The following is a 13,638-nucleotide window of genomic DNA, read 5'->3' on the forward strand; positions in this document are numbered from 1 at the left end:
TGAAGAATGGTGGTATAAAATTATAAAATCTAAATTTGTGTTTGCACTGTTTTGAGCTGCAATGGTGTCTCAGTTGTCTTCAAGAGCAAGAGATCAGTGTGAAAGTAAATCAAAAGTGAATTAAAGCATACCACATTCTGTTCATATTTTTGCACACTAATAATCTGGGGGAGGGTTGAGCGTGGTAGAAAATGTTAGTTGCTGAATGCAGTTGACAGCTTCTTACTTGTGCACTCATTTTCCATGATGAGAAATTTGCAATCTTACATTATGTAACTATTGTTGCTAATCGTTCAGTTCCTTCTTTGTAAATAGCAGCAGAGCAACACCCAGATCTTCTTTATTGGAGTGCTGTGTTACGAGTGGAGGGGCTGTATAGAATATAAAACAACATGGTATTGATGGAGCCAAAGGAGTAGAGGCAAGGTTTTTCTTTGACTTGTTTCACTGGTAAAACAATGAAAATAATCAGATTCAATACTGATGACAATCTCATTTTCTGTCTTATTTCCTCCATTCAGTTACTTCCTCATGTGCACCAACCTCTCTTTCTCCATCCACTTGCTCAGGTCAGGGGGCTCTCAGTACCCCTCAGAATTGAGGTCCTTTCATTCTTGTTTTCAAGAGGCTTTCTGCACTTGCAATTTCTGTTGACTTTAGCAAAGAGGGGCATTTGTGCAACTACACTATGCATGGTAAGAGAGGAATCCCCATCCTTTTGGGATGCTGTGGAAGCTCAGTCACTCCCTGAAGCCATTCGGCACCACTAAGCACAGAGGAAAGCCTGGTGGTGGCTTGGGCAGCTGGAACAGCAGGGAGCTTCTGCTGAGGTGGTGATGCAATGAGACAAATTAACAGCAAGTCCATAAATTTAACCAGCTGTCAGATGTTATTGAGGGAGCAAGTCTGGACCATGGGCAGTGTGAGTAAAAGTGCTTCAGCAGCTGCAGCTGTCCTGCAGTGTGGTCTGCTGGTGTGTCACTGAGCTTTTCCAGGTGAGCTCCTGACAGGTACCCTGCCATCTGAGAAAGCCGCAGCAAATAAATGTTTTCTCCCTGATGATGTATGGCAGAAAGTCAGAGCAGAAAGGCTGGGTTAGGTGGATTTTTCTGAGCAGGGCTTGAGAGAAGGGCAAAGAGGTCAACAAGCATTCTGCACATCACAAGGAGTGACACTAAGAATATCATATCCAGAAGGAGAAACTGCTGTTTCCCCAGGTAAGTGCCTTACTCTATAAGAATTAAAAACACAGAAGTTCTGAAAAAATTATTTTCAGTAATTATAGATATCTTTACTGTCACCTTGAAAATCGTCCAGTGCTACCAATGAGAAAATACAGCTAGAAGTGCAAAAACATGACATTTACAAGACTTTGAATGAAGCATTTATTACACAGTTTTACAGCTCTAACTTTCTTCCCTTTTATTTCCAGATTTTAGAAATTATAATATTCTGCGTTCTCCTTTATTTTTACAAAAGAAAGGCTGTGAAGCACATTGTGGTTTTGTTAATGATGGTGGCAATGCTGGGTAAGAACGTATTACTCACTTTGATGTTCCTGTCAGTCACTTGATAATTCCTTGTCACCCAGACTCCCCAACCAGTTTAGATTAGGGTCACTTCAAAGGGAAGGAGAATCACTGAAATATTTCACATCATTTTACTGTGGTCTTTTTGAAGAGGGAAGCCAATTACGGAATGTAGTTTCTGTGCTCATTGCTGGGGCTAGTTCTCTTTAGAGAGCTCCTTATATGAATATGGTGTGTGCAACAATACTGTGAAGCTTTTTTAACCAATGCTTTGGATCTTGGGAAAGTGAACTGTTTGAAACTTTCTTTTGTGGAGCAGAGCAGGATAGCTGAGAAAATCAACTCTTTAAGCTAGAGCAATTTTAAGACTGTGTAAGCACTCTGTAAGCGTATGCAGTGACACTCCGTGACTATATGGGTGCCTGTACTTCACCATCTTTCTAGAAACACAACAAGCATTCAGCAGGTCACTGAAGTTTGCCCCCTGATTAACACTGCCACCAGAAAAGAATCAATACCCAGAGAAACAAGAGAGAGCATTTAATCAGGTAGTCTTCACTGAAGTCAAACTGGAACCAGTTATGAAAAATACCAGGAGGCTGCCTTTAAAGCTCCACTGCAAGCAGGCATATATTAAGAATTTGTCACTGCTCCATCCCTTTTCTCATCTTTGTCTTGTCAACTTGTCTATGAAACCCTGATGATACACCATCTCCATACGCACATCCACATCAATGTCATTCTGTCAGACTGTCCCTCTGCTGCCATCTGTCACACAGCAAAAACATGTAACAGAATACTGGTGGGAAGGTTCAAACCTCTACTGCCATACCACCAACATGAGCCTCTGATGTCATGGGCCAACATGATCAAATAGGAGACATTACAGAGGAGACACCCTTGTATTTTAACTGTGTTCACTGGATGGATGTGTCATCCTACAAAGACAGAGCGTTTCTCATGGAGCTGGTCAGAACTGTTTTGATAAAACTGAATTTGAATGAAGTTTGCCAGTGATACACTGTAAAACACATGCAGCTTTATTGGCCACATTCCTCCAGACTCCTGCCCGGCTTCTCACCTAGCTGAAAAGCTCAGACTTCCTTTCATATCTACCTTTCTGGGACTGTCCCCCTACTAAATTTCCCAGCACCTTGAACATTAGGATCAGCAGCTCTGCAGAAGCCTTGAAGGATTTCCTTCTCCCTGGATGAAGCAGAGATCAAAGAGTCCCAAAAGCCATCAGTCTGTTTGACTGCTGTTTTGCTTTGGAAGAGAGGTTGTGAGTCCAGACAACTCCTAGCATGGAAGCCTGGCAGCTCTGGCAGAACTCACTGAGCTGCCCAGTGGTTTCCAACCCCTCAGTGCTCCTGGTCAATGAGAGCTTTGGCGTTCTTGCCACACAGCTAAAGAACTCAGGATGGAGTTCCATGCTCATCTTCCACAGTTTGGGGCAGAACCGGCAGAAAGTCATCTGGGCTAAGTCTAGGAGAGCTGGTCCATCAGGCTGTGAAGCCCTATGTGTTTGTTTTGCTGTGGACCCTGCCAGTCCCAACACCAGCAGTGCCAAATGGACGTATGGGGATGCTGATGCAGGAAGCCCAGGAGGCACTCATTGCAGCTTGGTGGGAAGGCTGAAATCAAGCGTAAACAACAATTGCAGCTGGTGGCTGCTGAGGTTTTGGTGAGCATGTGCAGCTTTAGGACAAATGTGTCATTATTCCTGCTCTATTAAAAGAGGCACAAACAAACAAATCCTGGTTCATGGGAAATTTTGAAATTCAGACAGTTCCCTCAAGCAGGAAGTGCAGAACTCTGGCTGGCTCCAGCTCCTGAAGCTGTCCTGGTGCCTGGGAGTCCCTGCAGAGCTGCAGTGCTTCCTATCTGACATTTCTGCTGGGCACAGCCATGAGGATGTGAGGAAGGGCTCACAGCCATCCTGTGTGTTCCCTGCCCTTGGAGTGGCTGTAGGACAGGCAGATGAGGAATGGGGTCACCATGCCCAAAATTCTCAAGGACAGCTCACGGGAAGGAGATTTCTGCCTTACCTAACATCTGCATAGATTCATTCCTGGTGGAGAGTTCACATGGATGTAAAAGAAATGTAAAAAGAAAAGGCATCCTTCGTGTTCCATTGGATGGGAAAGCTACTTCCATTACAAAGAAAATGCAGAGGTGATCATGAAATCTGAAATTACTTACTGTAAATCTTCAAGTCCATTTGTTGAGACTTATCTTACCTCATGCTTATACTGGGAGTTATCATAAATTTTGGGGGAAATATTTCAGATTAAAGTGGGATTTCTGAGTTTCCTGCTCTAACAGCTGGACAGTGGCATCATTTGTCACGCTAGCTTGGAAGGGGTCATTCTATCAGAAACAGAGAAACCATCTCCTAGGGGTTTGAAACCTATTCCAGGTCTATGTTAGCTGAAAGAGCATTCCATCTTTTCAAACAAAACAACGTCAAAACAAAAATAACAGCATAAACCAAAAAATCCCTTCTGCTTATTTTTTCTGGTTTGTTAAAAATATAAGGGAAGTAATTATGCTTTTATCAGAAACTAATTTTCAGCAATTTTTACTTAGTTGGACAATTCAAACTGCTGACTTTTACCTGGAATTGTTCTTTCCAAAATAATAACTCTCCCAGCTGCAACACAAATCTCAGTTATTATGTGGGCTGCTTGGTGGGGGCTTTGTGTATTTTTGGCTTTTTATCATAAGCCCTAGCGTGGGTCAGGATTTGACCCATCCTGCTCACTGTTATGCTGTGTTTGGTGAACTACTCCACCTATTTCAATTATAGAGCAGGAAGTAAAGCACTGGGTGCAAAGGTTGCTGTTAGAGGAGTGAATTCCATGATAGTGAGCAGGATCATCACAAGTGTATACAACTCCAAAACTCCCTCTGAACTTTTGGACTTGTTGTAAGAAAAATGCTTGCAGTCAAAACCTCAGGCCCAAATCCATTCTTCTTCCCCTACCTTTCCTCCGAGCCCCTGCTTTGAACTCTTTGCACAATGCAGCTTGCCTTGCCAATCTGAATTTTGCAGTGACAGGAGGATGAATCAGACACGGAAATCCAACACTCCCAGCTCTGGAACAGGGTGGAACTGGATCTCAGCTGGGGAGCGGTGCTCCTGACAATGAATTACTTCTCTTTGAAGGTCACCACTGCACCCTGATTCTTCTTACCATTATCAGTTTGTTTTGAGGTTGTTGTATTTTTTCTTGCTGTCACCACAACCTCGTTAGTTTAGCTTCAACAAACCACAAGCGCACTCCAAAAAGAATCCTGAAGTAGCTCTTAGCTCAGCTCTCAGCCCCTTTCTCAAAGATGGGCATTGCAAGACTTCTCCAAATTGCTGACATATACCAAATCATCGTCTGCTGGGATTTTTTTTTTTTTTTTGTGATGCACTGAAGATGAGTTAATGGATTGAAAACACACAATTCTCTGGTCTTAAGACTCACCCCTGACATGTAGTGCAGAGCCTGTGCTCACTGCTTGAACCCTGTACACAACCTGTGGGAAAGTTAGATGCTTGGTGATGCGATCCCACAGATCAGCTCCGACCAGCTCCTGTCTCAGCAGAGAAATCTTGAGGGTTAGCAGTAATTTCTGGCTGCCATGTCATGTGCAGGCTGCCAGTAGGTGTGCTGGCTTCTCTGAATGGAGAAGGATGCCTCTCATGCTTGCACAATGCAACGAGGACTCCGGATTAACAGCTGGGCTGAATAAAGGATGTCTGGCAGATGTGGAGGCTATTTGAGCACCTCTGCCCATTGTGGAGGGCATATACTCAGCAGCACAAAATGGATGGGGTCTTTCTTTGAACGCAGCTCAATTTCTGTCTCTTTCTCACACACTGTGCAAGATTTTATTAGTCTATTACCTCTGCCACACTGAAAGCAGAGAGACTTTGGACAGATGCAAGGTTGCAGACATCAGTTCTGGAAGACCTGCAAAACACATCAGTAAAGCACACACACAGTTAAGGCTGCTCTGAGCGGAGACATCAACTTAGCAAATGTTTATAAATCACACGTTTGGCTTTAGGTGCCCAAACTCCACCTCGGTGTCTCTCAAGGCATCAATTCCATGGCACATCTCTCACTGATGCTCTGAGGTCACCACTGTGGGTCCTGCCCTGTTAATCCTTCCTTTTCCCTTTCAGCTTCGCTGACTGTCATTGCTGTGAAGGCTGTGGCCAGCATGATAACGCTCTCTGCCAAAGGGAAAATGCAGCTAACTTACCCTGTTTTCTATATCATGCTCATCTTAATGGCAACTTCTTGTGTTTTCCAGGTCAAGTAAGTGAGTTTCTCCTTATCTCCTCATCTTTGTATCAATTAATCTGTCAGTTCTCTGCAACACTGACATGGACCCTAGATGTAAGTTGCTCTTAAAGGCAGCAAATTCCTGACAGAACCCTGAAAGATGCATGAATTGTCTACAACTGATAATACTGTTTATTTAGGCTTTATTTCTCAGTTTATAATTGATTAGTTAGACAGATGCTTTCTCTCACTATCACCTTAAACAAAGTTTGGCCAAATATAGTTCTTGTTTCGGCACAAGTTTTGGACTCATTACATAAAATTTATATTCCTGATACTTTTTTTTTTTATTACTTTCAGAAACCTTCAGTGCTGAATAATCAAATGGCCACATTTACCCTCACTTTGCACCTCTTGTCCCTAGCTCATGCCACTCATCATACTGAAGAAGAGTTAACGTTAACCCCCACTTTCTCCCCGCTTCTGTTACATGTGCATGCTGCTCTCTGCTGCCTTGTATGTCTGTACTGCTTTAGGAAGTAGTTTGCTTTTGGTGAATGGGGGACATCAGAGTTTTCCCTGCTGGCCTCTGGCCTGTTAAGTGATTGTTTTAGGCTGGTTTTGCAGATTGCTGGGGGTGGCAGCCTGGTAAAATACGACTTGCAGCTGAACAGAGAGTCCCTTCTCTTTATGCTTCAGGTGGTGATAGCATCACTCAGTAATTTCATCTAGGCTGCTCCAGTGTTTACTTGCAGGATTATTTTCTGGTAGAAGAGCCAATCCAGCATTGCTGTGGCAGAACATACCATTTCCATGTGTAATCAGAAAGTCCATGCATTACTGTGCAGTGGCTCTCCATGGCTGACTCAGGAACTTCGCCATAACTGATAGTGGAGTGATTTACAACCAGCTTGTCTTCACCAGGACAACAGCTCAGGGCATTAAAAATAGGAAATAAAAGTTTGGTAAATAGGGAGCTGCTGAATTAACCTCTCCTTGCCAATAGGAAGCTGCTGAATTAACCTGTCCTTGCCAACACTTTCATTATTTCTTTTTGCTGGGTCAAAATGAAAATGTGCCCATTTTGTTTCCTGGGCTCAGTGACTCTTCATCCTTGCTCTGTTTGGAAACATTTTCTAACTGACAGTGCTGTCAGTTTAGTTTTTTTCATTCTCACTGTTTCTTCTCTTATTTTACTTGACTGTCATGTCAGCTCACAATGACAGCCTGGGCTGCTGCATCCTCCTCGACTCACTGCTGGGCTTAGTATCACTGTTTTAGTCCCTGTGACCAAGTTTGTGGCAAGTGAGAGAAAATAATGAGGTGTTTTCAATGACTTCAAAATCCTGACTATCCTGTGGATATGTAGAATTTCTTTATTTTTAAAGCACCATGGAGACTGTTCAACAGTTGCTAAAATAACCATGCAATTACTTTAATGGCTAAAACAGATCCAAGCTTGGATTTTTACTGTTCACATATATTGTACCACCGAAACATTTAAGTGTGGTTCTTTTTATAGGTTTTGAATGCACTCTTCAGTCTTCTGATTTTTCTCTTTCAGTTTGAAATGCACCGTTCCTGTAACAGACTATCGGTGCATCCAAGAGCTCATGCTCATGATTCATCACCTTGTGGGTAAATGTTGATGGCTTTGGTCTCCTTACAAGTGGGTTAGTGCTTGGCCTTCTTTGCTTGCTGATGCAGAATGTGTGGGCTGCTCCATGACCGGTGCCTCAGTGCTGCATGTTTGTGTGCAGTGCACACTCACATGCTCCTGCAAATTCGTGTTGATTATTTTGATGAGGGTTTGGGTTGCCTTTCTGAGGAGCACAGCAGAGAGTTTCCACACCAAGGAGCACAGGCCTGGAGCCACTTCCCTGGACTTTTCTAGTGGAACTGAGTGTGTCTGGGTGTGATTGCATGGGGTGATAAACATGCAAATACATGCTTTAGCCAAGTTGGACTGAGCAACAGTTCTGTGAGGAGTTGCATATGCATGTCCGCGCTGGAAATATATCCTTACCCAACCTGCTCAAATTAGAGCAACTTGTCCCTGGCAGCACTTCTTCCAAGAGCTGAGGCACACCATGGCCAGCAATATCCTAGCATTCCTCCCTTATCTGTGGCAAGCAATTTTTCCAGCAGTACTTCAAAGGTCTCTCTGGCAGTCTATGGCCAGAAGAATCCAATCCAACTTTCTTGCTTAGCTCTTTTTTTGTTGTTGTTGTTTCTACTCTGCAAAGTCAGAGCTAGTAAGTGAATTCAATACACATACCTATCTGTCAAGGACTATTTGCTGTAGTGGGAAGAAATCATAGAATCATAGAATCACAAGGTTGGAAATGACTCTAAATGACTCTGAAATAGCTCTAAGATCATCTACCCCAACTGTCTTCTTATTACCACTGCTACCAAAAGCTACTAAAAAAATGGTCACACTGAACCGACAGAAGCCAGCTTAACTTTACTTTATGTGTAATGAATCTCCTGTAGCCAAGTGGTGCAATAACACTTGTTTTCCAGGTTCTTAAATCAAGCAATGCATCTATATGAAGCAAGAGCAGTTGTGCCCATTAACTTTGTGTTCTGCACCACGACCGCCATCATATCAGGTTGGTTTCTGACCCTCAGTCTCTACAGAATGGTTTTCTAAACACTGAGTTTTCAGACATTACTGTCTTCAGACAGGACCACAAACGAATCACATTTGTCTCCACAAGAAGATTTTCCTAAGTGACAGGTGTTTATGCTCTGAAAAATGAGCCAGTTTGCAACTTTCAAAGCAAAATAAAAAATACTGAATTCTGGCATTACCAGAATTGATATGTACAGCTTGCTGTGCTTTACTGGCTCACTAGAATTACCTGCATTTATCTTAGCCGCATCTTGACATCAAGCAAATGCATTTCCCATGTGCACACCAACCTCCCCGTATCTGAGCTGGTAGAGTAATTTTAACAGCCTGGCAAACTGCTCAAATGACAACCAGCTGTGATTCATAGTAGTTAGTGTATATTCAGTTTCAGAAGGTGGAATTCTAGGTTAAGTGAAGGAAATAAAATGACTCCAAAGACCTTTTAAGCATTTAGCATTTTATTCTGGGTGAGAACTCTGAACTCGGTGCTGTTAAAGAGGAACTTCAGATCTTGGAAATGGTGCAGAGTGGAAGAACATGAGCAGGGAGGACAACTAAGACGCTGTATCAGCAATGAGCCAAAATGATCATGTTGTTATAACATTTATGACTCATTTTAGCACACACTGGGGGCTTTCCTGTCATTGCTGCGCAGGAGTTTCTCATGCAGAGCTGCCATTAATGAGAAGGAGAGTTAGCTTTGTGCAGAGATTGCCCTCAGCACCTGCATTAGGAGGCCTACAGTTTGTGACTGAGACTTTTTCCAAAAGGGGGTTGCATTCTTGCAGCCATATGGGGAAATTGGCCTTGTGCCTCAGTAAGAGATCAAGTACCTATTCAGAAACGGCTTAATGGCTTTGAGACTGGATACATATGCATTTGCATCAGGTTAGTTAAACCAGTGTAGATCTTAGAGAACAAGCTCTGCTGAATCTTGCTGGGATACTGGTGGAAGATACCTCTTCTCGTGATTTCCCGGCCCAAGCTGCAGTCTTTGAATATACAGACACACTTCAGTGGCTCTGGTTCACACTCTGGTGTTTCTAATCAAAACTATGCTCATCAGTGGTTTAAAACAAATACACTTGGCTGTGCATTAGGGCAGCTGAGATCCAGATACACATCTGGCTCTGTCATCTCCACTGCAGAGGTGCTAATTCCTGTTCGAGGGGTGACCAGAAAGAGTTAGTGATCCCTTCAGCCAGAAGGATTTGGCAAACTTGGCTGCTGGAGCCCTTAACTTGGTGCAAATACCAGGGACACAGCTAGTTATCAAAAACCTGTTCCCAATTGGAGTTAATGTGTCCACACTGTTGGAGTGGCTTAATTAAATCCATGAGGAACCTGCTAGCTGTATGCCCGTGAGTTAGACTTTGAGTTTGACCTGCACAAAAACTGTTGCTGACAATGCAAAAAATAGCCTGCATCTGTGCAGTTACTACCATAGCACATGCTCCAGCCCGATAGACTAAATCTTCTCCAGTCTCTTGCAGTATCTTGAGAAAGCCTTGATAATGGCATATGGGTATATAATATGAACCCACCACAATGTGTATTAATACCATATTTGGCATTTTTTTGCTCCACTTGAGCATGACACCGCTCCTGACCCTCCCAGCTGTAATTCATATCACTTGGAATCCAGTCAAGATCTGCAATTCTTGTTTCTGTCACATTCCAGGGGTCATATTTTATCAGGAATTCCAAAGTGCAACTTTCCTGAGCGTGTTCATGTTTCTGTTCGGGTAAGTGTATCAGCCTACAATCTGCACAAACGCTTGTACTGCAACAGCATTGCCTTGTGGAACCCCTTCTTTTCTCAGTAAGAAGAACCCATCTTGTTATTAAAGTATTATGGAATTGTAGGATGAAAAGACATTAAAGGAATGACTTAATATCTATGTTATGGGAGTTTGGAGGCCTGGTTTTGAATCCAAATATGTAAAAATGTGAGATACTTGCGAACTACTACCACAGTGGTATGAAAACCTAGCAGCAAGTATTCCTCCAATGCTCTCCACCAAAGATGATGTTGTAGGGGTGCTTGTACCTATGTGAGAAATCTCCCATGGCACGTTCCACCTGCATGTCCAGCTGCGCTTTGATGCCATTAGATGTGGGCACTTAGAGGAGTTGCTTGCCTACAAGGATCTTCCTGTGCCAAAGAAGCCTGCTAAGAAGCTGTTAAAACACATTTGAAGAAGACTCTGAGTGTCGAGAGCCAGTAATCCGATGGCTGCCAGCACAGCAACAGCCCAGGGGAGGGGTGAATATTACTTAAGGATGGGATATAGATGGTTAATAGCACCTTCCAGAACTGCGGGACCATCTTGTCCCCTTGCTGTCAAACAGCTGGGCTAACAGCTGCAGACATCTTTGTCCCCTGCAGTCAGACTGCAGTAGATGCCCAGAACTGCAGTGTTGCATGACTATGGGAAAAGTAAAAGAAAATGGAGATGAGCAAATCCAACCATGGATTTGGCAGGCAAGAGTTTGTCCAACACTCTGTGTGTCCAACACAGAGTGGATAGGAGATTTGTCCAAGCGTAGCAGTTTCTCATTGCTCCTGGCTTACAGCTTGCCCCTGAGACACACAGTCGAGTGAGAAAAACAACAGAGATGTTGATTGTCTGCAACAAGCCTGAGTTATTGATGAAATCACAGATGCTGCAGTGCTAGCTGAGACGCTGTGTCAAGATTTGGTCAGGAACCCAAAGGTTGCGGTCTCACGCTCACAGGTATTTGATTAGGTATATGTTACTGAAAGCATCGTTTTCCTACAAAGCCTTGGAAGCAATTGTAAAGCTTCAGGAGGCACAAACTAGTCTGACAGGAGCTCAAAATGAAGGTACAGAACAGCCAGGAGGAAATGGCTCTTTGAGAACAGAGCAGCTTGTGTTTGGAAATCCTTGAACAAGAAACATGGGTAAAAGTTCTCATCTCAGACGCAGTGAACTGCTCCTAATAATACAATGCCACTGTTATTTTGCAGGTGTCTCCTATCTTTCCTCAGTGTATTTGTAATTGCAGTAAATAAAAAAGAGGAGGATTTACAAGTTCCTTATATTGACAGTGGATGTATTCCTGGTAAGTAGGACTTTTTTTCCTGTCTGTTTAAAAATGAGATATCAGATAATGGAATGACCTAGGAGAGTTGAGTCAGAAATGTGCTGTAGTCGTATTTAATAAATATACTGTTCCCTTAATTTCTATTCCTGTTCCCAACAGATTTTTCAAATAATTTTTGAGAGTTTTTCCAAGCTATTGTTACAACCAGTCAAATGAAAACAATGATTACTGGAGCAAGGAATGTTCAAATGATGGATTGGTTGGGGGATTTGTTTTATTAAAATTCTTCACAGAGTTGTTGTTTTTCCCTTCTCTCACCCCATTTCCTTAGGACAAAAATTGACAGGCAAAATACAACCAGATTCTTACGGTTCATGCTATGGCACTTTGAATAATAAAGATGACTCGGGGAAAAATCAAAGCTGAAAGAAGAAGGCACCTTACGTTCCACTTAATGAGAGGAATGCCACTGGAACAAGAAGCCGCAGCACCTTTTCATTGGATGTACTCAAGTAGATATTGAATTCCTGCACGTTGATGAGTCATATGTTATTTAATCTTACTTAATTTATCCTCTGGCTGTCCCAAATGTGTTTTGAAGATAAAGAAAACCTTAAGAAAAACTTAATAACCATTAATGAAACAGAATGTTCTAGAAGTATAAATGCCTCTCAGTGACGAGTACGGATATTTTTAGGCTTTTAATTGCCTAGAAATGCAAATAGGCACATGACAGGATTTTTAAAATTTGTTTTTGAAAACCCCCAGATGTGCATAGATGCTTAAGGACAAATATGGGAAATAAAGAGGATTTTTGTGAGAGACTTCAAAATATTCTGCTGTATATCTACTGCCTTTAAAAATCTGATCCTGCTTGTTCGATAATCAAAATTGTAGGTATATATGCGGTATGAATAATCATGTACACACATTTTTACTATGTGCAGAGGGAAAATCCTGATTATCTTTTGCTATCAGACTAATTCTCTTATCTTCAAAGGACACACATGCACGTATTTGCAAGGAATCCAGCCAAGGTGGAGCTGAGCAATCAAGTGTGGCATTTTATATCCTTCCCATGTCTTGCGTACTGAGTTGGACTGGCCATATTTTAAATTAGTCTAGACTAGTCTGAGGCTTAGCCACTGTTTTTAGGAAAAGAGGGTTTAATGAAGGAAGTGCAAAGAGAAAAAGAGGGATCCAGGCTTCCTCTCTTTATATGTATTTCAACACCCCAAGAAAGCTCTGTATGATAGTTAAAGTGATAAAAATATTTATAAAATCTTGGGAACTATTGACCAGGGAGGAGAGGGTGGTGAAACCTTGGCACAGGCTGCCCAGAGGAGCTGTGGATGCCCCATCCCGTAGGCACTCAAGTCCTGGTTGGATGGGGCCCTGTGCAGCCTGAGATGGCAGGTGGCAGCCCTACCCATGGCAGGGGCTTGGAATTGGGTGGGCCCTAATGTTCCTTCCAACCTCAGTTATTCTGTGATTCTATGGTATTGCAGAAATACTCCTGAAATAGAAATTAATGCAAATTTTGCACCCTTACTACAGCCATGGTAATCTTGCATGAGGAAAGCCTGTAAAACATAGGGTCACTAGAGTCACAATAACGGCACAAATTTTCCTTCATTAAATGGTAGCTTCTCTACACTTCTTTGAAGAGCTGACATCAATGAGGGACCATAGCAGTTCTCAGATAACTAGCAGTGTTCCTCAGGGTCGGTGCTGGGTCCGGTCTTGTTCAACATCTTCATCAATGACCTTGATGGGGATAGTGGCCACCCTTAGAAAGTTTGCTGATGATACAAAGTTGGAAGGATTGGCTGACACGCCTGAAGGCTGTGCTGCCATTCAGAGAGACCTGGACAGGCTGGAGAGCTGGGCGGTAAGAAACCAGATGAAGTTTAACAGAAGCAAGTGTAGAGTCTTGCATCTGGGGAGGAATAATTGCATGCACCAGTACAGATTGGGGGATGAGCTGCTGGAGAGGAGCTCTGTGGAGAGGGACCTGGGTGTCCTGGTGGACAACAGGTTGGCCATGAGCCAGCAGTGTGCCCTTGTGGCCAAAAAAGGCATTCTGGGGTGCATTAAAAAGAGCGTGTCCAGCAGGTGG

At 42.9% G+C, this 13,638-nt stretch overlaps 1 protein-coding gene across 1 annotated transcript in view; it reads left to right on the top strand.

Annotated features, from left to right (window-relative positions):
• The window catches only part of NIPAL2 (NIPA like domain containing 2), a 51,038-nt gene extending 38,687 nt beyond the window's left edge, over positions 1 to 12,351 (top strand). The window contains exons 7-12 of the mRNA XM_042808909.1: positions 1,433 to 1,529; positions 5,710 to 5,845; positions 8,339 to 8,427; positions 10,132 to 10,195; positions 11,443 to 11,537; positions 11,851 to 12,351. Of these exons, the coding sequence (XP_042664843.1) occupies positions 1,433 to 1,529; positions 5,710 to 5,845; positions 8,339 to 8,427; positions 10,132 to 10,195; positions 11,443 to 11,537; positions 11,851 to 11,945 (576 nt within the window). The 3' untranslated portion in view covers positions 11,946 to 12,351. The remainder of the gene's footprint in view (positions 1 to 1,432; positions 1,530 to 5,709; positions 5,846 to 8,338; positions 8,428 to 10,131; positions 10,196 to 11,442; positions 11,538 to 11,850) is intronic.
• The last annotated feature ends 1,287 nt before the right edge of the window (positions 12,352 to 13,638 follow it).

Source organism: Centrocercus urophasianus, unplaced genomic scaffold (assembly GCF_019232065.1).
Source record: "Centrocercus urophasianus isolate 14NV4802_14NV808 unplaced genomic scaffold, USGS_Curo_1.0 seq_11, whole genome shotgun sequence".
Taxonomy (NCBI): domain Eukaryota; kingdom Metazoa; phylum Chordata; class Aves; order Galliformes; family Phasianidae; genus Centrocercus; species Centrocercus urophasianus.